This window comes from Stegastes partitus, unplaced genomic scaffold, assembly GCF_000690725.1.
Source record: "Stegastes partitus isolate 25-593 unplaced genomic scaffold, Stegastes_partitus-1.0.2 Scaffold364, whole genome shotgun sequence".
NCBI lineage: Eukaryota > Metazoa > Chordata > Actinopteri > Pomacentridae > Stegastes > Stegastes partitus.
In genome coordinates, this window is record NW_007578095.1 from 379,282 (window position 1) to 403,006 (window position 23,725).

At 40.2% G+C, this 23,725-nt stretch overlaps 1 protein-coding gene across 1 annotated transcript in view; it reads left to right on the plus strand.

The window, feature by feature from the left end:
• spock1 (SPARC (osteonectin), cwcv and kazal like domains proteoglycan 1) overlaps nucleotides 1-23,725 on the plus strand; it is a 112,575-nt gene that overhangs the window by 64,403 nt on the left and 24,447 nt on the right. The window contains exons 5-6 of the mRNA XM_008284571.1: nucleotides 9,199-9,279; nucleotides 21,143-21,257. Of these exons, the coding sequence (XP_008282793.1) occupies nucleotides 9,199-9,279; nucleotides 21,143-21,257 (196 nt within the window). The remainder of the gene's footprint in view (nucleotides 1-9,198; nucleotides 9,280-21,142; nucleotides 21,258-23,725) is intronic.

Genomic DNA, 23,725 nt, shown 5'->3' on the forward strand with positions numbered 1-23,725 from the left:
CCACACCACACACTTGCACAGTCATCCGTCTGTGCCAATTAAATACATAATACGTAAAGTCTGAAGTAAATCTTCTCAATTTACTGTTTACCGTGCCGGCTCTTCTGCAGCGCTGCACTTCAGCTGCAACATGACTGCTCCCCTGCTGCAGAGCTTAAAACACGTTGCTCCTGCTACAATCAAAAGGCACTCTGCAGTTACTCCCACATAAATAGCACAGCTGGGAGTAATGGACGGTAAAGCAATTAGGCAGCGAATAAGTTATAAGAATCAATCAGACAATCTGGTCCTCTTTTGGGAGCATTTGCTGGCATCATGTGTCTGAATTGCTCCTCCAGTCGGTCCCATTGTCATCCAGCTGGTACTGCAGGCATTAGCTTTTGACTCCATCAGCATGACAAGATTTTCAACCTCTACTGTAGTATAGTGTGCACGCATGATACAGAGAATGCAAAACCAACTCATCAGCTGGCATTTTTATCGACTTTAACTGTCAAATTAGCACCTCGAAGGCCATATTAGTCGATCTGTAACCTTTAAAAGGCAAAACTCAAATTGTTTAAATTAATAAGCAGCAGAGAAATGATGCTCTGCCTGAAGAGCACATTTAGGTTTTTAATAGATGTGAATAACTCAAGATTCGAGATAAGAGGTTGAGGGAATGCGGGGATCGAGTGTAATAATATACGCATTCATAATGATTCATCTTACATAATCTGATATGTGTGGTCAGATCCCAAATCATATTGAAATGACCACAACATTGGGGGTCAATACAGCTAAAAGGATGCTGGCATCAATCACCACCTGCTGATTTCAGTTTGACTAATGAATCACAGGTCGCCCTTGGAGACTAATCAGCAGCAGGAAGGTTGATGGGGGGGGAAACCCAGTCCCCTGATGAATCACTCTGTGATAAATGCTCACCTCAGTAGCATCTAATGAATAAAATCAGGGGGATCACAAATGGCTTGTTGGTGATGCTGAGCAATCAAATCCACCACTGCTGAACCTGTTTTGCAGACTTTGTGTAGCCTAACGGTGTCGAGCAGTGGATGAGTTGTTTTTTGTGGATCTGTGCTAAACAAGTGTTTTTATTCCAAATAATTCTGCTAATTTCAGAAAACTTCAGAATCAGCTCAGAAGGATGCTGTTGACAAAGTTTTGCATGTAGTCTTCTTTATATGCAGCTGATTGCCTGTTTGTTTGGTCACAATGGGCCAAAAAATTCAAAATATAAAAAACAGGCCCTTTCTTGCAAAAAAAAGAAAAAAAGAAAAGAAAATCCTGATTTCAATTACTATTTTCTGTCTTTTGTTTCTAATTGTATTACATTGTATAATATGGGACTGAACAGTGTTGACCAGCACTTGAGCCTTATGCAATACAGTATTAATTCTGAAACTTTATCTTTGCACATCACTTTTACTCTAATCCCGTTAAAACATGATTTCTACACATACAAAACAAAACACTTACCCAACACAAAGCTTCTGCAACTTTGATACTAGAAACACAGAGTTGATACAGACACACAACAACATTTTAGTTACTATCATAAACAAAACAAAAAAGCGTGAATATCAAAAAAAATACAGCTGCTGCCAAATAATCTAACACTCGGAAATGTAATCCACTTTCATTCCATTTGATACACTCCAGTTTCCGCTGAGACTTCATGGTGTGCTAACTCCAGGATGTCAAACAGCCACTGACAGTCCTCGCCGGAACACTGAAATGAAAACAGAGGTTCTAAATCACTGAAGTTTTCATCAACAGCAGCGTCATAGAACACGCACACTAACATAGAAAGTAATAAAAACAAGTTATTTCTGCTCTGTCACCGTGTTCCTCTACTTATTACACAGCTCTCTTTCATGAAGGCAGGTTAGGTGTATTCTCATAAGACAGGATTATATTCAACCATCAGCGAGGTAAAGATATGTGACTCAATAACCAGTTCTTAACTAACCCAGGTAAAGCTGATGTGAGTGTAAAGCTGTCGAAAATCTAATTCCTAACGATAATTCCTCTATGTGGAGACGACATCTGCAATCATTCCACAACCCAAATGTATCATTTATGTATGAAATATAAAAAATACATGGAAGCATTACCTGGAGAAGAACTCTCAGATGTGTTTTAAGGGTATTTGAAGGCAGGTAACAGTTGGATTTGTAAAATATGACATCATGTGTCCATCTGCTCAAAATGATCATCAGATAGAGAAACAGATGCATCTTGTGTATGTGTTCCAAACATGTGCACACAGCTGCTATTGACTTTTATTTCACATTATAGATTGAATGAAATGTATGTTCAGTAGCGACGGTGTAACACCTTGAATGTAGCTGCTCTAAGGTTTGTAAAGGATGGCCCAGGGTATCCTCTGCTAAAGGAAATAAAAAAAAGAAAGCATCAAGCCACAGCGCTGTAGCATTCACAGAATCTGACCAGCTCTTATCGTGGCTGCCACTTAGATACTTTCAGGTCATTTCACTCAGTTAGAAACCTTCCTGCACAAAACCTTAGAGCTTGGAGGTCTTGAAGATATTTCACCACTCATCCAAAAGGCTTCTTCTCAGACGTATACATTCTGCCACCTGCACCTCACATGGCTAATGCAGCATCATGACCCATGACGCACATGCTTTAAAGTGTGAATGAGTGTGAAACTGCCAGGTCATTTAATGGTGACAAAAACTTTTTTGAGGAAAGATCTCACAACTGCATCATAAGTACCTGATAATTGCTATTGTCCAGCTCTGTAAAGAGATGACTGCTCCAGTTTAGCATCGATGGCTTCCTTCACTCCTCTTTCAAACCATCTGTCTTTTCTGTCAGAATGTGAACATTGTTCTCCTCAAATGAGTAACCTTTATCTTCTTAGATGCAGCCAACGTTGAGGTTTTTCTGTCAGACTCAGACCCTTTTGTCCGGGGACACAATGTCACCACCTGACACTGTGTTCGCTGTGAAAAGGTGTTTTGTGGATTGACTTTCACTGTCATTTTTGGAGATGTTAGAGCTTGTTAGTATAAAAACAGACAGGAAATTGCCATATCTGTTCACTTTTTTACTCTGAGATGACCCCACTCTCTGCTATATTCAATCGTCAAGTAATACAGGATGTAGATGAAGAATTGTCTGTCTGAAATTTTCATCAAATTGTTTGGATGTTATTTTGGTCTGTTGCTTTGAAATAGTCTAAGGTATCTGGGTAGACAGACTTTCATTTATTTATGTATCTACTTTCTTGTTTCATCATTTATGATATAAACAACATCCTTTGTCCAATGTTAGTGGTGCGAGGGTGGTAGCAAACTATAAAAGCATATTTTCTGCAAAACCCTTGCATGCTATTTTTTTTATTTTGTAAGATTGAAATTATCTGTTAGTTTTTGCTGGCAGGCAAGTTACTAAACCAACAGAATCTCATATTAGGTGCTGCTCCCCACAAAATAGATATTCATGCAGCAATATAGCCTGGAATCTGGTTCACTGTTCTCTCTCTTTCTCCCTATCTGCCTTTTCTTTAAACATTACTCTCTTTTTCTCTGTAAACTGTCTCTTCGGGTTCATTTGTTGTTCCTCCTACTTTCAGGCCATCTTTCTCTCACCACCCCTTTCCCTTCATGAGCCTGCATATCTGCTCATTGTTTCTCCAGAGTTTTCTATTACTTCTGACGTATTGAGTTCATCAGATGGAAATTACATAACGATGAACAATGGGTGATTGTGAATCAACATAACACGGTGCCGTAAACACGCACTGAAAGCCTGTGAGAATTAATTGTTAGCTGTTTTCATGCATATTTGATTAATATTTTAGGATGTTTGGCTATTATTACCACATTCCCGATGTGTAATTGCAGTCATGTCTCATCGCTCTTGTTTTTATCTCACCCCGCAGGAAACTTTAAGTAGAAAGACTCGCCAAGAAGTCGTCCCTTGCAGCTCCAATTACACATTGTCTAATTATTTTTGTGTTCGTCTTAACGTGTAGTTTCACCACGCCATAGCAACTCAGTTAAGATCGTTTCCATATGTTAGACAATTCACACTGCAGCTTAATTCAGATCTGGAAGTGACAGTGTCTGTGTTTGCCCTCAGACAAGTTTCTATCAAGTCAGATCTATGCGTGAAATAAATAATATTGCACTTAAAAGTTTGAAACAGATTAATAAATAATATAATCTAATTAGAAATGGATGAATAATGTGTGGAACTTCTTGAAACAGTACTCTAAACTGAAATGAGAAATGTAAATATTAATTTTTATTACAAACGCCGCTCATTCGGCCCAAATTCAAGGAGCGTGATATTAAAAGATGGGAAATCTGTGATTGAATTAGTCTGCGTAAAGCAGCGTCTAGCAGAGAGATTTCTTGAAACTCCACATAGCACTGGGGAATCTTTCGCAGTGCCACATGAACTTGTTTCCATGGTGACAGTTCATTGACCTGTCTATTTGCCAGTCATGGATGGTTAACCTGTTAGCCCTGTGTACATGCTGTGCTTTATCCTGAATTCTCCAGCTCTCTAAGGAGGCAGGGTTGTGTGGGTGACACTGGCCGGGGTCCCAGACAACCCAGCTCGCCCTGTAGGTGGATTACACAGACATCTGCTCTACTCACGTCAGGGCTTTGTGCTTTCATGGTGTGCCAAAACTGCCCAAAACTGACCCAGAACCAATGAGAGGGAGGGGGGAGCGAAATCATTTGGAGCAAGTTATCCCACAGCACCTTAAGCTTATAGTATTAAAACTACAAGAGCAGTTTGACAGAATAATCCTAGCCCAAGGTTCTTTTAACAGTTTCTTTTGGAGCTTTCAACAGAGACTGCATCTTAAAGTTACATTTATTACCAGTTAAAATGCCAATTTTGTTGAAAAAAAAAAGGTCAAAAAACCAGTTCAGGCTGCTGTTCTTGAATATCTTGTTTTTGTCTGGTTAACACTCAACCCAAATAAGACCCAAAGACGAAGAAATACGACAAATCATTAACTTTGAAAGGCTGAAACCATTTCTGCTTAAAAAGTGGCCAAATTATTGCAGGATTAACACGTTTAGAATCAATGAATTTACAAATCGCTGCAGATGTACCTGTTTAGCCACACTTCACCATCTTCCTCAGTGAGTTGTGCATGTTTATTTTCATGCAGATGGCTCAGTAGTATGCAAATGACCTAACTATAATTACAACCAAACAAACTCTACCCACTCAGGAAAGAATGTGAGATGTTGTAGGGAATTCACTCCAAACTTTATAACGTCTTATTAAACCACTTGTGGAAAAGCCTCTACTTGACAACCAGTTTTGAGATTTATGTGAAATTAAAATGTCATTTAGGAGGCAAAATCTAACATGTCGTGATTTTATGCCATTACACAGCAGAGGAAGATGAGCTTGTTCTTTGCTTTCGCTCTCCACCCACCTGTAGCCGACTGCAGCAATCTGGAGTGCGAGTGACTGTCTAGTAGTCATTACAGTATCAGCCCTGTTCTGACATATATATATATGTTTTTTTTTTCCGCCCATTTACAAAGCGGCAGAAATACCTGCTGTCAAACAATCTCATACACTCACGGACACCAACCGAAGTCTGTTTCTGGCTGCAGCCGTGATCATGCGTCGGCGACACAGTCTGTCATTTAAATGAATGTAAAAACAGTTTTTACTTCTTCAGCTGAACTGTTGCTTCTCTGCTCATGTTTTAACACACTTAACACTGCGCACCATGTTTTCTCCTGCTGTATGGCTCCTCTCCAGAGCTCCTGCCTGGACTTAGACATTCATCCAGCTAAAATCCTTTATGTCCTACGGGTCAGCTCAGCCTTCTTACAAAGTCAAACTCTGAATTTTTATTTATGAGTTTCTCCGTGAGCATTCATTTCTGCTCGGTCCCATAAATGATGGTCAGAGAGTTGCGCTGAACAGACTTTGAGGCCAGAGCAGAGAGACAGAGAGACAAGAGATGAGGAAGAGTCCTTGGCAGCAGATAACAGTTGTGCTGTCAGCAAGACCAATGTTAGAATCACTATTCTGGCTATTTGAATCCGGTTTCTTGTATGTGGGCATGCCCAGCAGATTTGTGAGCTTGTGATTGCAATGCATTATCCAGAGAGGGGAGTCAAAGGGAGGATTACAAATGGCAGGCTGTGCCCCATTATCACAGTCAGTCCAGAGGAGCACAGGAGAGTCGAACTGGCACCAAGACACAACCAGAGGACACAATGCAGACGAAGACTGAGAGAAAACAATGCAAGTTAAGTTTACAATTTTCAGGTGTTTAACTACTCCTGTCTGTCCTGATTAGATTACATAATGAATAAGCGGTTGCTATGGGAACCGTTTTTTGGCAGCAGAAGCCGAAGTCATTTGTGATGCACTCTGGTTTGGCAGTACCAATGGAAAACAAAGCCTTGAATATCTGGAGCTTCCAAATTGCCAATCAGCCTGATTAGACATGACATTGTGTTTTCCCAGCAGAGTGTTCGTCGTTTGTTATATATTTCATCAGCTCTTTCTCCAATTCACTAAGCCTCTGTCTCTGTGAAGATATGCTGTCTGTCTGCTCCCATTTCTCATCGGTCCATCTTTAATCTCCCGTAACTCTGTCACTGCTTCTTAATACATTCTCATAAAACTGTCTTTGATCTGCGCCTGGAGGAGCTAAAAGAATTAGAAAGAGGAAAACTGATAAGAAAAGAAACAGATAGGACAACAAACAACAGCGAGCACCTCAGGTCTGCGTATGAAATGGAGTGTGAGCCGGAGCAGGAACAAATATCTCATTTCGGTGTAATGTGCAAAGGGTTGGTTGCTCGCTCTTCAGGCGTTCTTTAAACATTGTTTACCGCTTTGATTTTAATGGCTTGTTGGCCACATCATAAAAAGTGACTCAATATCCATGACCCTCAGCTCAGCCCTTATCTCACTGTTTCAGGGGGGCGAGCTCTTGCAGTGTTGAGTCTTAGCGCGTAAATGCGATTATCAGCTGAAACGCACACATACATGCTACAGTGATTTCAGGCAGTAAATTAACCAGTCAAACACACACACACACACACACAGAGGTGGTAATCAATGATACCTGGAGCCTGCTGAGACGCAGAGGAAGGAAATACACACAGTCACACCGAGGGTATTGTTAATTTAATGAGCAGTGGAAGCCAATCATATCAGCATAGCAGTTAAATATCTGTGCAAAAAGAAGGGAATGGGGTGGAAGAATGGTGATTAAGGAAGGGCAAACAGTGGCTGACAGCACCACGGTGAGTACACTGAATTGTTACTGCCCTGCACCTCCAGTTTACAGAGGCAGAGCCAAAACCAACAGCAAACTCAAAGCGAAATAAAGTTGTGAATCAATGGGCTGCAGTATGTGAACGGTGCTGAACAAGCTGTTTTCAAGGAGATCTACACACAACAGTAGATCACATAGAGGGAAAAGACCGAATGTGTGCATTTGTGTTCGGATTCTGCTCCTCGTGCACCGTGGCCAATCGGGGCTCAGGTAATCATCGTAAATTAGGGCAAATAAACTTCAGAGAATGTAAGCAGACAGTCGTTGCTCGCGATCATAGCAGGAGCCCTCGGGCTAAATGCCAGCATGCAAAAGTGACAGAGTCTCGGGGGATGGCAGCAAAGGGAGATACAAAGATATATAGACACGAGGCCTATAGAGAGCACTTGAGAAAGATTGCCTGTGGAGAGGATAACTCAAAGATAAGAAAGCCTTTCCATAATGAGGAGAAGAGAGGTCTTACAAAAGAGAGAGAAAGGAGAGAGTGGAAGAGTAATGAATAGAGAGCGTATTGACAAAAGTTGGACTAACTTTCGCTTCATGCACACTTTTTTTTTTTTTCCCTGGTCATTATAGTCTGTGGTCAGCCCTCGCTCAAAAGCCCTGCTCGCTAATAAATACACAAGATGGATGAGTTCAGTGAGTTAATCATCTCTGGGTGTTAATGTCACAGCCTACAGACAGACATGACAAACTCCCTGTACATCAATGTTTGGCTGCTCTGCTTCCTCCCTGAGGCTCTGCCGCCACTGGCCAGCTTCCATGTGGGACGTTGTACTGCAGAGTGAGTGAGAGAGAGGAGATGGTGCCATCATTACTTCTTTCAAATGAGAAAAATCATGCTTTTGTCACTTTGCAGTACCAGATTTGGTTCTGGATTTTAAACTGTTTCCTGGTAATTAAAAGACATTATTATGATTATGACGATAGTGGTTTTGGATTTTAGAGTTTAGGGAGCTGGAAACAGACAGTAAGTGTAGTGATCAAACATTTTGGGATACACTCATAATGGCTTTGATTTGTGCACATGTTTGTGCATTGAGTACAGAGCAGGATATGAAGTTTGGTGGCAAGTGTCTAAGTTCAGAATAGGAAAGAACGTAGAATTATCTTGTTTTTGTAATCTGCACGGTGTAAAAACAACAAATTAAAGTGATGAATCAGTTAATCAGTGATCTTTAGAGCTACTGGGAGGTGTGTTTTTGAGTTCTGGACAAAGCCAGTCTAGCTGCTTACTTTTAGATCCACAAATGTGATTATCGGCTCTGAAATATTGCATTTTTTATTGCCTTTTTTTTTTTTTTTTTTAACCGATTAACATTAAAATAAGTTCATTAAAAAATGTCCTACTTTGACTTAAATGTCCTTGCAGATAATAGCATATCAACACTGAAGGATAAATGTAGAAAAGTTCTCTTTGAAATAAACAAAAATGAAGCATACATAAAGAAATTTTAACAACATCTCAGGCAGCAGTCAGAGAGATTTTTTTTGTTTTGTTTTACATTTCTGTTTTACTGTTGTCAACTTACTGTTACCACTATTAGCTTATTCTCCTTATATACTTCATTTTCTCTACTTATTCTCATGATAATATTTTTTTTTTCGAGCAATATCTAGCATGAAAATTTCCTGTCGGATGAATACAATTCTGTATTCTCTTATCTTTTATACTGATAATCTGGTCTCCTTGATTGCTAGTAATTAGTATCAGTATCTACCCTGAAAAAAACCTTATCCGTCGTTCTCTGCTTTTCATGATAAGCTAACTGATTCAGTGCGCATACAAAATGACCTATTCTCTTCCAACACAAGCATATGTATTGCTATTTTTAACATGTACTAACAAATGTAATCAAGTGGTTTTATTTTTATTGCTTTTTGTGTAGAACGAGTGGCTGAACCTGGCAGATACGGAGACCCAGGAACTAAATCCCACGCTGGCTCAGCCAAGACAACGGTACAAGATGGTGAGTTTGAGTAATTTTCATCAGGGTGTGGGAGTGTTTTTCTTTATTGGCAATCATTTTCAGCGACTAGAAGAAGTACCGTCAGCCTAAAGTTGGTTAATACTGAAACTGTCCTGTTCTTCAAGCTGATTTGGCTCCTCTGATGTAGCTCATAGACTGCACTGTATTGTTGGGCTATAATGACCTGAGTGTTCATCCACTGGTTTTATAATAGTGAGATCTGCATGCTGGTCATTCCGGATTATCTGTTTTAATGAGATATAAATGCTTTGGCAACAGACTGTGTCATTACTTTACAGTGACCTTAACCTGTTCTGCTCCGCTGTCCCCCATGCCTCCCATGAATCAGGAGGAATAATACAGCAGTGTTTTGCACAAATAGATCCTCGGCCTTGTTTCGGGGTTGTGTGCAGAGATATCAGCATTAAAAGAAGAGCATATTCACATAGAATGGTCAAAGGAACACTTAGCAAATGGTCCATAATATACTGGAGCAAACATTTACCTCCTTAGAATACAGTGACAACCCTGTCTGTTCTTGTGTTTGTGCATTCAGCTCAGCAGAACTCAATGAGCTAATGTGGATGCAGTTGACTGAAATCCTCTCTAATGTGTTTGGTTTGAAATCACCAAAAATAACATCAAAAATCTTTTATTTAATTGTTCTTAGCAACCAAAGAGAGTGATTGTAAATGTATATACATTTAGTGCTCCATAGAAAAGGCATCCAGTTAAATTGCATGTATTCAACTGACGTCTTTTATGATGGCTCTTGTGAGATTTGATCTGAGTCTACAAATATTTATGCATGTGGGTTCCTGCAGCATGACACGCATTTAGTGCATTTAGATAATATAATAGAGAATGCGGAGAAATAAAAAGAAAAAAGATTTATTAATCAGAAATATTTTAGAGCATGCTTCATTGATTATTCAGTGTTTGAAGTGAATAAGGAACGTAGTGTGAGCCAACAGTATGAAGGACTTTCTTCTTTACTTCTTAGCTGAGGTCAGTCCTTGGTTACTATTTTATTTAATAAATACTGTAAAAGAGGAATTATTTAAAGAATTTGATTACATGATCTGTACACAGTGTAAATTAATAAAATAAGGTTTAGATTTTCTAGATTTGGAGCGTGTCATATGTTACATGTCAGTGCTGCAGTTCTGCGTATCTGAGTGGGAGTGGGAGAGCAAATAGCATGTGCACCTGACACATCAAGGTCAATTCATGCTTTCTGCACCCATGTAGTGATAAAGAAGCTTCAGAATGGGATGTAGCACCATGTCAATGAATAATTTCTGAGGTGTGCAGAGCACAGTGGGTGGACATAGCACAGGATTTCTGGAGAATTTGGAAGTCCCCCCTATGTCTGAGCCTCAACATTTGTTTTAAGCACCAGTTGTTTTCCTGACATACATGCAGTCAGTGTAGTTATAGTGCGGACAGACAGTCTGTGGGGCCACCAATTTAGAAGCTGATGTTTCACGAGCACCATCACGATATGTTTCTACAGGATCTGTCACTTTAACGCTTCTCATGTGCTGCCCACCCATCAGTTGCTCAAAGGTGAGGTCTAGGCTACATTATGCAAAAGAGGAGCATCTGGCGTGATCCGCTGCCTCTGGAAGCTTCCAAAAAGCAGTTAAATTAACTGTTACCAATCTATTTTTCAGACAGATTCAGCAACTGCATGGCTTATTTCTCCCCCCAAATATTTTCAGAAGCTCATCCTACTAAACAGTTTCTGTAATAAAAGGCAAAGTTTCCAGACCAACAACCATGTTCGTCCAGTTTCAAATCCAGGAGCAGGCGGGCTCTGAGTGGAGGCTTCATCCAATCAGGTGCACTCAGTGTTTGCATGGCTGTAGGAGAGTAAAGCCTGCTGAAGTGCACCGGTCAATCATGTGTTGTGACAGTTCCATTTATTTGTGCTAAAATATTTAGTGTGGAAAATACTGCTTTGCTCACTTCAGAATACTGCGAGTAAAGACAGGCGCTCTATGCAGTGTGCAGAATGTGACTGCTGCTGTCCAGAATGGAGAGGATGATTTTGAGATGGAATGATCTGACTTTGGCACTTTAAAGAGGAAAAGAGCATTGCACAGAGACCAAGACACAATGCATTAAAATATTTAAAGTGTTTATCTTTATCTAATAAATGATATGTTTTTATAACATTCATAAAAAGTATTACTGTTTAATGCCGATTATTAATGATATTTACTATCATGAGGCCACATAAACAATCAATCATGCAAATGAACAATTAATGTTCTGTGTGTCTGTTCAGCCAATGTAATGACAAATGCAGAAAACCTTCTCCCAACTAGGCCCAATGTTGAATATGACAGCATTACCCTAAAAACGTACTAAAACCTAAAAAACAAAACATTGAAGACTCTTTCATTACTACATCTGAGACCTCCCACAACAATATCTGAATTAAACAGACTAATTAATCCCTGCGCCATGTGTTTTGGGGGAGACTGTCATGGTGAAAAACAAGGATAATATATTTCAAGATATAACAAGTTCATCATGCACACTCACCTGAAATTACAGACGCCCATGGAACTCAGCACAACAGAGTTAGTCATTTCAAGAGCGCAGCTGAAGTGACAGCCAATGAGAGTGCTCGAAACACTACATGGAAGATTAGTTTTGCAGTAACAAGGCTCCACAGTGCTGCTTAAATGACAGTGGTGGCAAATAGAAAACTAAATGGGGAACCAATTGGTAAATCAAAATGCAAATTGAAATGCGATTGCCGACAGCAACCACACATTTTGTTCTGTTTGTTATGTAATTACAAAACCAGTTCCACATAGTAACCGACGATAATCCAAAGCATCAAGTATCAAAGCCTGGAAAGAGCTACGAACAGACCCACCTCTGCATTGTGCTGCCGTTGAAAGAAAGCAAGGATGAGTAGTTTTTTTCAGCGCGTCTTCACACACTTCAGTCAGTTCAAACAGATACTTTAACAAGACTGAGGTGAAAATCTAGTTATTTTTAGTTGTTCGCAGATTTTCTTGTTTTTGATGTCATCCTGATAATGTCACTTACAACACTGCGGTGCTACGTATGTTTTAGTTTGCAGGCAAAGTTGCTCCCTCACAGACAGCCGAAAATCAAAGATTTTAATTAAACATGCTATTATTTGGGAGTGTCTTTGTTCTGTACACGGTAGTGAGTGCCAGAAATCTCAGCAGCTTGTGTCGAAATTTAAGCGAGCCACTGATGGTGACCCCTCTTGTGCTATTGGGCAAACAAACCTCAGCCATTTTCCCTTTAAATGGAGCATAATGTGAGAATTTAAATACTTATCAAATAATCTCACGCTCCATTCTTCTCTTGTCTGGCTGTGCGGTTCGAGTAACTGTAGGATATAGTAGTCGTGCTGGGGGCGTAATGTGTTCTACTCAGCACAAAGTAGAATGAAAGGATTTTTAAACTGCGTGAAAACCAATGGAGCCTGGCCTTTGTCCAATCTGTCACAATACTTTATGCGTAATGTGAGAAGACGATACAATGAACACAGACTTTAGCGTGTTGGCTGTTGTTTGTGACATTTTTTTGAATAACATGGTGAAAATGTGTTAATTGTAACAAGAGGGGAGAGTCGGTGGAGGTAGTGAAGAACCGTGATGTACTCGAGTTCATTCATGCCTACACACACACACACACACACACACACATTCTTCAGCTTCAGATTAATGAATGCCACAGTCTAGGACAGTGCAAAAACATTTAATTATCTCTGACACTGAAGGGTGAGGCAAGAGGTCAGATCTGTGTGTGTGTGTGTGTGTGTGTGTGTGTGTGTGTGTGTGTGTGTGTGCGCATGTGTGTGTGTGCGCGCTTGAAGACAAAAGAAGCAGAGAAGGAGGAAGAGGAAGAGGGATCATCGTGTGTCAATGAGCCAAAGAATCATGCTGTAAGTCAGCCTCGCGGTCTCTCATTGTGACCTCTCCTGAAACTGACTAAAGGTCGAACTGACACTGACTCCATGTCTGGCAGCAACACATGGTCAGTTAAGTGCCTTTGGGATCTTTTTTTTCTTTTTTTTTATAAAGCAGGAGAAAAGTGACCACTTGACATTGTACAAGTGTTAAAAAAAAAAATAGAGAGAGACGTTTCACAAGAAGAGATAGAAAGTCCAGAGTGGATAAAAGGAAAACTGTCTCTTCCTCTGCAACTGCTAGCCATTCACATGTGACAAAGGCTGCAACTTTTTTCAGTGTAGATTAATCTGTTTCTTATTTTTTTGATTAATCAATGAGTTGTTTGGTCTGGGAGGGAGGGGAAACAGATCAGTGCCTCCTGAAGCCCAAAATGACGTCATCAAATATCTTTTATGTCCACAACACAAAGATATTCTGTTCACTGTCATAAAGGAGCATGGAACCAGAAAATATTCAAATTTAAGAAGCAGGAATCAAAGAACTGTGACTTTTTTTTCCCAAAAAGAAAATGGATAAAATCAATTAACTGATTATCAAAGTAGTTTGTAACTGATTCACTAGCTGACAATAAAACGATTCATCGTAGTAGTTTCACTTATGACCCAAGCACCATCAACCAGCCTCTGGTGAGACACTCACGGCTCTTAATGCTGTCTGATGCTGCAGATATGCAATAAGCTACGAGGAAATAGTCCTAGATAACTGTAGACAACGAACTAGACCAACAATCTCACTTGTCTGATGTGAGAACAAGTAGCTACACGGTGTGATTTGCCATCAGGTCATGGCCCAGACTGAGCCATTCTCCATCTTATCTCTGGGATCATTTATATTTATAGGTATATTTAAGTTACTAACTCTGTTGTTCTACTTGTGCAAATGCATGCACTCTTTCAAATTTACCGACACTCGTGGATCCTGCTGCTGTCTGACGCTGCAGGTATTAAACAAACTCAGAGGAAGTGGTCTCAAACATCTTGTTGAGAAACAAAAACTTGCATGACGTTCCTTGTTGATGAGAATCAGTAATCTAAGCTGTTAGTGCCTGTCTTTATTGCAGTCAAGCTTTATCATTTTAGACATTTCTTTATGTAGCCTGCTAAACTTAAAATTATTGGGCAAAGTGATTGAGAAAGATGTGTTGGGATTTTGCACACAAACTCTGTATTAAGCCTCTTTGTGATGTTTTTCGATGAGCGTTGGAGCTGAAATGTGGAAAAATCGTTGCCTAAATCACCTGGAAAAACTGTTGCTTGCACGTGTCCGTCTATTACTGTGCTGGTGCTGTTCAGACTTGTGCCGTCTTGACAGTGATACGGAAGTGTTGCTATATTCGATCTCGTAAGACTGCTGTGTGACTTTTATAAAAAGTGGCCATGGTGCACTTTTAGACATGAAGTCGACTCAATCATTGGCCATCAGATTACTGGAACAAGGTATATGTTTTAAATGGGTTTTAGCTTGTTTACAGTTAACCCAGATGCAGGTTTGTACAATAGCTGATTGAGACAACTAAACTGTCCAGCGTATTCATATATAAGAATGGTGTATAAATTATTTAAGCTATCCAAACACACGACAAAGTGCAGCAGAAGTTAGAGCTAGTTGTCCTTAAGAATTAATGTTGCACACAGTATAAATGTTGAATTTCAGGTAGGCTGAACTCTATTCTATATTATTTCTACTCTCTCAGTTCTTCGTGATGGTGATTGGAATTGTGAGCACACTTCAAACAGAAGAGGTTATGTATAACTTTGTTTAGACTGTGACAATTAGCATCTTCCACCTGAAATTAATGTCCTCTGGTAGGCATGTTGTCCTTAAATGCATCTTTGCTCTTTTGCTTTGAAGCTGGCTTCAAAGACTGTTTGATTATTTGCTTTCATAGTGTCCCTTTAAAAGCGCTTTGCTGCCAGCAACAGTTTCACAAAGCATCCACTTTCTGGGATTTTCACAATATAGTGTGAGTGTGCATTCACTGTTGTGTGTATAATGGTTGTGTGGCAGTGATGAATATTCAGCTTGTAAGCGATAGTCAATAGCCTCTCCCTCCAGATATTTTTCTCCCGTAAGCCACTGTGGTTTCTTCTCTGACATTCAAACTGGAACAGCCTGTTTATCTTCGCCATTCCTCAGTTACATCCACAATAATATGATTTGCCCGTGTTTTCAATAATTAATTTTCTGGATGGTGAATCTGTTCTATCACTGCGTCCTCCCAGAGGCCCTCTCCGTGCTTTCATCCCTCCATCATTCCTCCCTGACATCCCTCGCTCCAGTGCCTCTCTCAGGCCAAACAGTCAGACCCCGAGGAACGTTCACGAAGCAGAGTAACGGAGATTTTAATCTCCTCCTGATCTGTTTGTTTTTTAACTCTCTCTTTCTCTCTGTCTTTCTCCGTCTCGTTTTTCTCTGTAGCCCCCCCAGGTAAAAGAGAAGAAACACCTTTTTAATTAGTTTATCAAAGCCTGAAAGTGATGCTCGTTTTTCTAATAACAGTTCCGAATTTGTCCTTTGGGAACAGTCGTTGGAGCTGTTATTTATTCAATTTCAAACTTGTTTATTTGCTATCAGGAAAAGTAGCTGGGGAGAGCAAACAATGGTGAGCAATGGAGGACCATGTGGATGTAAGAGCACACACACCAGTACACACCAGTTACCAAAACACCCCGCTGACCCATGTCCAGCTCAGCAGCAATTAATTTGAGGTCACTGTCTACTCTCTGACAGGGCTTGTTGGCAATGTGGCCTCTTCTATTGGACTCTGACTATCTTTATTATCCAATCACTGTGCTCCATCCTGGCGTTCGTCCAGCAGTAGAGGGCACAGGAACAGCGTTTTATCTTCCATCCCAACGTCCTCTTTTCCAGCCACTTCTTTCCTGTCTCTTAAAGAACATTAGGGTTAGAAATGAGGGGCAAAAAAAGAAGACAAAAATTGAACAAGTAGGGCAATTTACTGTCAACTATAATAGTAATAAAATTTTACAACCATGAGTATAATGTGCTTTTCTGGTGGGGACCTACTTAAAAGTGTTGCAGCAGCTAAATGGCAGAAAGCATGTTCAGGCTTGGATCATTCAGGTACTCCTTTAAGGAGGCTTATTTGCAGGTTGCATTAATAGATAATGAATACAGCAACACTGTCACTCTAATACGGTTAAAGGGGATTCAGTTCATGAAAAGCAGAAGCTCTTTCACTGAAATTCCCCCACAGAATCCCATTGGGAGTATTCATGCAAACAAAAAATGACATAAATTACTTACTGATGATAGACTGCATAATCTGTCTCCAATTATTCTTAATAACGGCTTGTAGCTGGTGTCGTTATCATACCTGTGTCAGTCTTAATTATAACTTTCCGCGTTCGGAAATGGATAAAGTATGATGGATGAGAAAGAGACATGTTGTTGGACATGCACAGGCAAGCACACTTGTTAAAAATAACTATACATGTGTATATATATATATATATATTATTTTTTTTACACTGACAAGTGTATAATCTGTCAGGGGGGGAAAACAAAGATTTTCCTTTCATTTCAAAATCAAATATCCAGTTTCTGAAAGCACAAATAAAATCACTGCTGTTATAAAGTACCTGATTTTAATATTCATTTTCAGCTGTTGGAATTTGACGGTATGGTAGAGTGAGGGCAGAAAGACAGTGTAGACATATTGTACCACACACACCAACATGCACACACAGAGGTAGAATGCTATGAAAGCCTGGATTTGAGTACGATGATGAGAGCCCTTGAGATGTGACTTGAGAAGCATTTGTGGAAACCACACGCGTTTCTATGACAAAGCATTTACATAATGCTTTATAAGTGCACGGAGAGCTTATGGATCCCTTACAGATGTCCGCACATGTGCTATATATGGACATCGTTTTGACGTGAGCCTGACTTTGATCCCATGTTCAGTCAGATGAAACTTATTTTTCTCGCTAAGACTCTCCACAACATTTGATTTCAACAGGGAATATGTTTTCTTTTATGTACTTGCTGCGCGCTCTGAGCATGAGCTACCAACCAAGGAGCATATTGATCCCCCCGCAGTATATAAAAGCAGATCTGACCAGATGGTAGCTGGATTGATGCTGGGTTTGCAGCTACAGCACAGCGTTCAAAGCATGCAGCAGCACAGCAGTGAACAACCGTGCAGTGTCCATGTCAACATTTTCTGAAAGCCTGATTAAAAAAGTCACTCAGTTTGGCCATAAGAGGGTCACAGCATCATGTTTCTAGTGTTCATTTTAGCGTACAGTTTTTAAAAATGCAGAGAAAGCACAACATTTTAATGAGCTTAGACCGCAAAATAGCATTTCTGCTTAAGCAAATGTTGGAAAATGACAAGCAGCAACAAATAAATGTGTTCAGCTTGAATTCAAATAGAGGACGTTTGTGTCCATTTGCTAATGATCTGTTGGTGTCGTGCCCTCACCACCCTCAGCCAAGGCTCTGCCAGCTCCTCCATCTGTCTCACCCCAACAGACTGGTAACCCTGCACCCGGGTCATCAGTCATCCTTACACATGTCCAAGGACAATGGCTAGACAAATGAGTGGTGGTGTCTGTGGGCAAAACTGTTGCTGCTCTTCACAAGCCAGCACAAAACAACAAAAAAACAAGAAGAATACAATAGTTACATTGGTTCACAATGCAGAACGTGATATTTCCACAAACACAAAAGGCTTCAATATTGTAAGAAAGCTTCATAGCAATGCAGAAAACAACCAGATTCTTGTATGTAGTGTTGCACGGGTAAGTATTAACCCAAACCATGATCTTTTCCTAAACCTAACCAGGTAGTTTGATGTAACTTTTGCAGCATGAACAAAAGCAAAAAGAAAATGCAACAAAAGAATGGTTCAAAACAGAACACAAACACTTATGTCACCTTTGCTCTGTCTATTAATCTGTCTATTAAAAGAAACTTGTGAGTCAGTTGATAGAAATTGTGAAATTAATATGTTTCTTTTTTTTGCTGTGGACCCACGTAGCTATCACACATTTTGGTGTGAGACTGCGTTCTTCCGAACAATAAATGTGACAATGCCAACAACACATATGATTTGCTCCATCTATTTTTTTACTTTTTCAGTTTTTAAAGCAAGGTGTCTTCACAGTTTCTCAGCTAAGCAGTGACACATGAAGAATCACAATATTTACTTCATGCTCTCACACACAGGTACCAATCCCTTATACTTGTTCATTTGGAAAAATGTTATTAACAGCAGGCAACCTTTTTTTCATTTACATAAATCAATACATTTTCCAGCTAAAAATGCGGCTTAGACTGTGAAAAGGAGTTTTGCTTGGCACCATGGAATGAATTGATATGCAAAAAGGCATGTCAACTTTTATTGCTCATACATATTGACACGCACACAAATGAGAATAAAGTCATGCTTAAGATCAGAAAGATGAGAGACGAATAAAAGCAGATGAGGGACTCATATTGAGGAAAGTGAAAGAGAGGTGGCAAGTGTGTGCTGCAGTGCTCCTGCATTACAATTGATTGGCTGGTTTAACCACCAGTGCTGCTCACTCAAGCTTTAAATAGATGGATAAAACTCTCTTTTACCCAGTGCTTCTCGTGTTCTCTTCTCCTCCCTGCCTGCTCCTCGTCCTTCTCATCCTGTTTTATTCCCTTCTCCTCTCTTTTCCTATTTTTTCCATATCTCTTCCTTCTTTCTTCTTTTATTCACTTTTATCGTTTTCCTTCTGCACTCTTCTCTACTCTCCACCGCTTATTCTTTTTCCTTTCTCCACTTTTCTCCTCTGCTCCTATTTTCTCCTCTCTTTTCTTCTCCTCCCCTGTTTTCTTGTCGTCTCTCCTCCTTTATTTTAACCTCTCCTCCCCTTTCCCCTCTTTCCATACCTTTTACCTATTTTTTCTCTATTCTCATATCTTTTCTGCACTCTTCTCTCCTTAATTTTTACCTCTCCGCTGCTTTTTATTTTTTCTTTTCTCCACTTTCCTCTTATTTTTCTTACTTTCTCCCTGATTTTCTTGTCATCTCTTCTGTTTTCTCCTCTCCTCCTATATATACCATAAATATTCAAATCACCTCAGCTGAAAAGCAGTTCTCATTCAGAGCCTTATTGTGTCTACAAGTTAACACGTTTTACTGTTTATGAGAGAGTTATTTGCACAAAACTTGCCCACGTGCTGCTGTGTGCATTGGTGTGTGCAGGTGAATAAACCGACTTATTTGCTCATTCGTATGTGCGTGTGCGTCTGATTTCCAATTTGTCTGAAAGTGGAGGTCACGCAATAATCCCAAATTGTCCTCCAATCTTCTGTTAACCAGATACGATCCTCCTTTTTACCTCGATCCTTCCTCTCTCACTTTCTCCTCTTTCCCTTCAACTCTCATTTCCTCGCAGTGGTAATGCCATTTTTTCTACTAAGTGAAATAAGATGGGTTTTCCTCCAGCGCTGATAGATGGAGGTGAGGACAGGCCCAAATCAGCAGGAAACAGGAACACACTGCACAACAGACAGCTATCAGGAGGAAGGTTGACATATCATCTCTCTGCATTCTGGAGAATATGAGAGGGCACGAAGGCTTGCAAATGTGTTTTTGCATCTGTGTATGCGTGTCACAGATTGTAAGAAAAAAAAGCATCTTCCTCAGTTATGACAGATGTGTACAGACGGCTATGAATCTCTCCCCTTCTAGACTATCTAACCTTCAACATCTTTACTGTTTGGCTAGTTCTTTTCCCTCAAAGATAAAGAAAGCCAGCCCTTCCATATTCTCTGGCAGCTCCAGATATATATAGAGCAACGTATGTTTTCAATTTACATGTGTAGATTGTTGAGATCACAGCGTTAACACAAGTGGACAGAAGAAAACATGTCTCTGGCTGATTTAACGCTGATAAACTAGTATGTAAACAGCAGCGCAGTGTGTGATCAGGTCAGAAACTAGTTGATGTTCACATCAGACACCAGCTGTGGCTCAAACACAACCCATTAGGTCGCTAATGGAGACAAGGCCACTCTTGTTTTATGATGTTAGCAGCCACATGGTAATGACTTGTACATAATGCAGAGCTTTGATCTATACACTCTGTACTCAGTCTTAATTAACTCGGGATTTGAAATCATTTTTAATCTGTTCACCCTACTGATGGCATGTGGTCTCCGTATGTGGTTTAAACCCATTAAAACCATTGTCTTTGATCTCACTTTATTAGCTTGGTCTTTTTAGTTGGTTTTGTTCATCACACAGGCTTTCATCTTGAACACAGATCGGGCGCAGACTGTGTAAATGACAGGACCATCGTGGCCAGTTGTCCGTTTCCTGCGTTGGCCTGTCTCTCACTCCATTTGCACTAAAAGCTCTCACCTCTTTCTTTTACTGCCACTGTATTTTTCACCTCCTCCACCTCCTGTTTTTTCTCTTTGCTCCAGTCTGTCAAATGAAAGCGAGTTTGTGCTGTTAGCCTAGTGTGAAATGACACAATGCTCAGAGTCAATGAGCTGCTTTGATCTTTTGTCATCTTGGACACCAGCCAGCTGTGCCTGGCTGCCACGGCAATAATGTCACACTGGAGATTGATTTGGAAGAAGATGGGGTCGACGCTCAGAGAGAATAGTCCTCATTAAGCAGCTCACAACGCAGAAAACTCAACGTTTACTTCATACCTTTTACCATTCTCCTTCTCCGTCTTTTGCTCCAACTCATTATTTTTCTGCCTGCTTCAGTTAGTAGAACAAGAGAGTCTGCCAGCTGTAAAACCAAAGGAACAGCTTGATGTTTTGCTGCATCAACTTTCAACTTCAGCGCTAAGTTGTGCTGATTCTCCTGTTCTGCATGCTTTCTGCAAACTTGTTTCTGCAGTTCACTGATGAAGTCTGCTTTCTTCTTGCTTTAGGCCCGGATGCCACCAAGGATCCCTGTCTGAAGGTGCGCTGTCCTCCTCACAAAGTGTGTGTCAGCCATGACTACCAGACAGCCATCTGCACCAACCACAAGCAGCCAGCCCACAGGTGAGTCACAGTTTAACCCACACTTTTGTCAATCGTGGCTGCTGTATGTATTAGATAATATCCATCCATCCATCCATCCATCCATTATCTATACACCGCTTAATCCTCTCTAGGGTTGCGGGGGGGCTGGAGTCTATCCCAGCTGACTCAGGGCGAAGGCAGGGGACACCCTGGACAGGTCACCAGTCTATCACAGGGCCACACTTAGAGACAGACAACCAAGCACACTCACATTCACACCTACAGACAATTTAGAATCACCAATTAACCTCAACATGTTTTTGGACTGTGGGAGGAAGCTGGAGAACCCGGAGAGAACCCACGCTGCACGGGGAGAACATGCAAACTCCATACAGAAAGATCCCAGGTGTCCTCACCGGGACGTGAACCGGGGATGTTCAAGCTGTGAGGCAACGGTGCTAACTACCGATCCACCTTGCAGCCCTATTAGATAATATTAATCACTTAAGAATCAATCAAATTTTACACTTTATTTTCTTTTTCTGTTTTGTTAACATTAATAAATGCTAATAAAGACAAAAAGCTTTGAAGTTATAACCCGTCTCTTTGCCACTTGCATCTTTGGTAAAGATAACATAATATGAAAATGACTAAAAACAATTGTTATTACACCAAGTTTGTATTTTTTAATATGTTGGCTTTAAATAAGTCCTGTAGATATATATGAGCAAAGTATGTATGCACACTACGTTATTGTACATATTGACTTACTCTGTATTTTTGGAGTCATCTAGATGCCAGAGAGGAGAGTTTGATTAATTTGGTGCATAAAAAGTACCATCAGGATCAATAAGAGACATTGATCACACAGTCTGATGATCCATTATGTTTAACAGTGTTTTACAGCTGATGTCTCTGCTGCTGCAAACAGAATTCATTCGACATACTTCTGAAACTTCCACATAAGGTTTATGTGCAGCTCTCATAAAATTAGAAAAAGTCGTGTAGTATCAAGATGATGACACAATGTTTTTTGAGCAGTTAAAGAAGACATCAAACACAACATCAAAGCTCACTCAGCATCAGTGGCTCCAAAACTTCAATATCCCAAATACCTCCTGGGCAGCTTGGACAGATTACACCCAGCAAAAGCATGAAGAAGAGTAACACTTTGTGTTTTGTGTGTAAAAATTCAATGTGCTTCAGTGACAGAAATACACATATGTATTCTAACACCAATTAATTTTAATCACACTATCTGTTTGCTCTGTCAGCGCCCAATTTGTTTGTGTTTTCAACCATTGCCAATATTAAGGTTTTTCAATTTTTCAGTTCAAGAAGCATTTCTCCAAAAAGGCATTGGAATGTTATTTTTCTGTCTCTGTCTTGGGTTTAATTGATTTCCTCAAGTCATTAGCTCCTAAGAATTTGGGATTTAATACATTTCTTTCTGTTGCATTAATTACAAGTTCTATTTGCTGCTTAATATGTCAAATTATTCACCTGGAATCTGTATTTTCCCGCTAGCATCACTCACTGAGGCTTTGGACCATGATATTGTTTTATCTACATGAGTTAAATTAGTTGCTGTAATTAGCATAACATGGATTGAGTGTCTTCCCAGAGGGCAAATCCAAACTTTGTTGCTGTCACAATGTTTGCAAGCAGGTATTGTGCAATACATTCAATGTACATAATGTTGCATTGTGCCATAGACTCTCCTCACTGCTTGAAGGTACCCTGTACACATTCTGGTGCTTCTTTTGTGTTTTTCCAAAATCCTTGAGCAAATTAATTTTGTTCTCTACTAAGCAGCTGTCATCACAAAAGTCCCAAGCAGAGTTTCTTCATCTCCCTCTAGAAATTGATAGAGTTTTATAAAGAACCGACTTCCCTTGTTGGATGATAATGTTTAGCTGCAGGCTTAGACGTCTACATTAGCAGCAAGCTCTAATTCAAAAACCATTACGGCGGCTCAGAGTGTTAATTTGTGTGCACCTCTGTCCCGCTGTGAGGGGGTTGTAGCACCGTCAAATCAGAAACTTTCCAGATTAGAGCGCCATGGAAACTCTCAGCAGGGGGCTGAAGTACAGTGGTATATGAAGGAGCAGGAAGGAGGAAGAGCGAGAGAGAGACATCACTTTCTCGTGTCTGTTTGAGGTGCTTATATCTATAGATCATTTGTCAGCTCTTCTCCGTGTAGCCGTCCCTCTCTATAAATATTTGTAGTGTATACACAAATTTCCACGGCAAAATCCACCCGGCAATTCACTCATAACTTTAACACATGCTTCAGTGCATTTCTGCAAAACCTATAGAGGGATAAGAGAACAGGAGAATCAATGGATTTGAATGGGAGACAGATAAGGGAATTAGCGTGTTTCATTGTACTTCTGTCATAAAGCTGATAGCATGCTGTTATTTATCAGCGCAGTGTGCATGTCTGTTCTGCTTTGGCGGCGACTGTGGCTGAGTCAGTGAGTGTCACACTGTTAAAAAAACAAAAG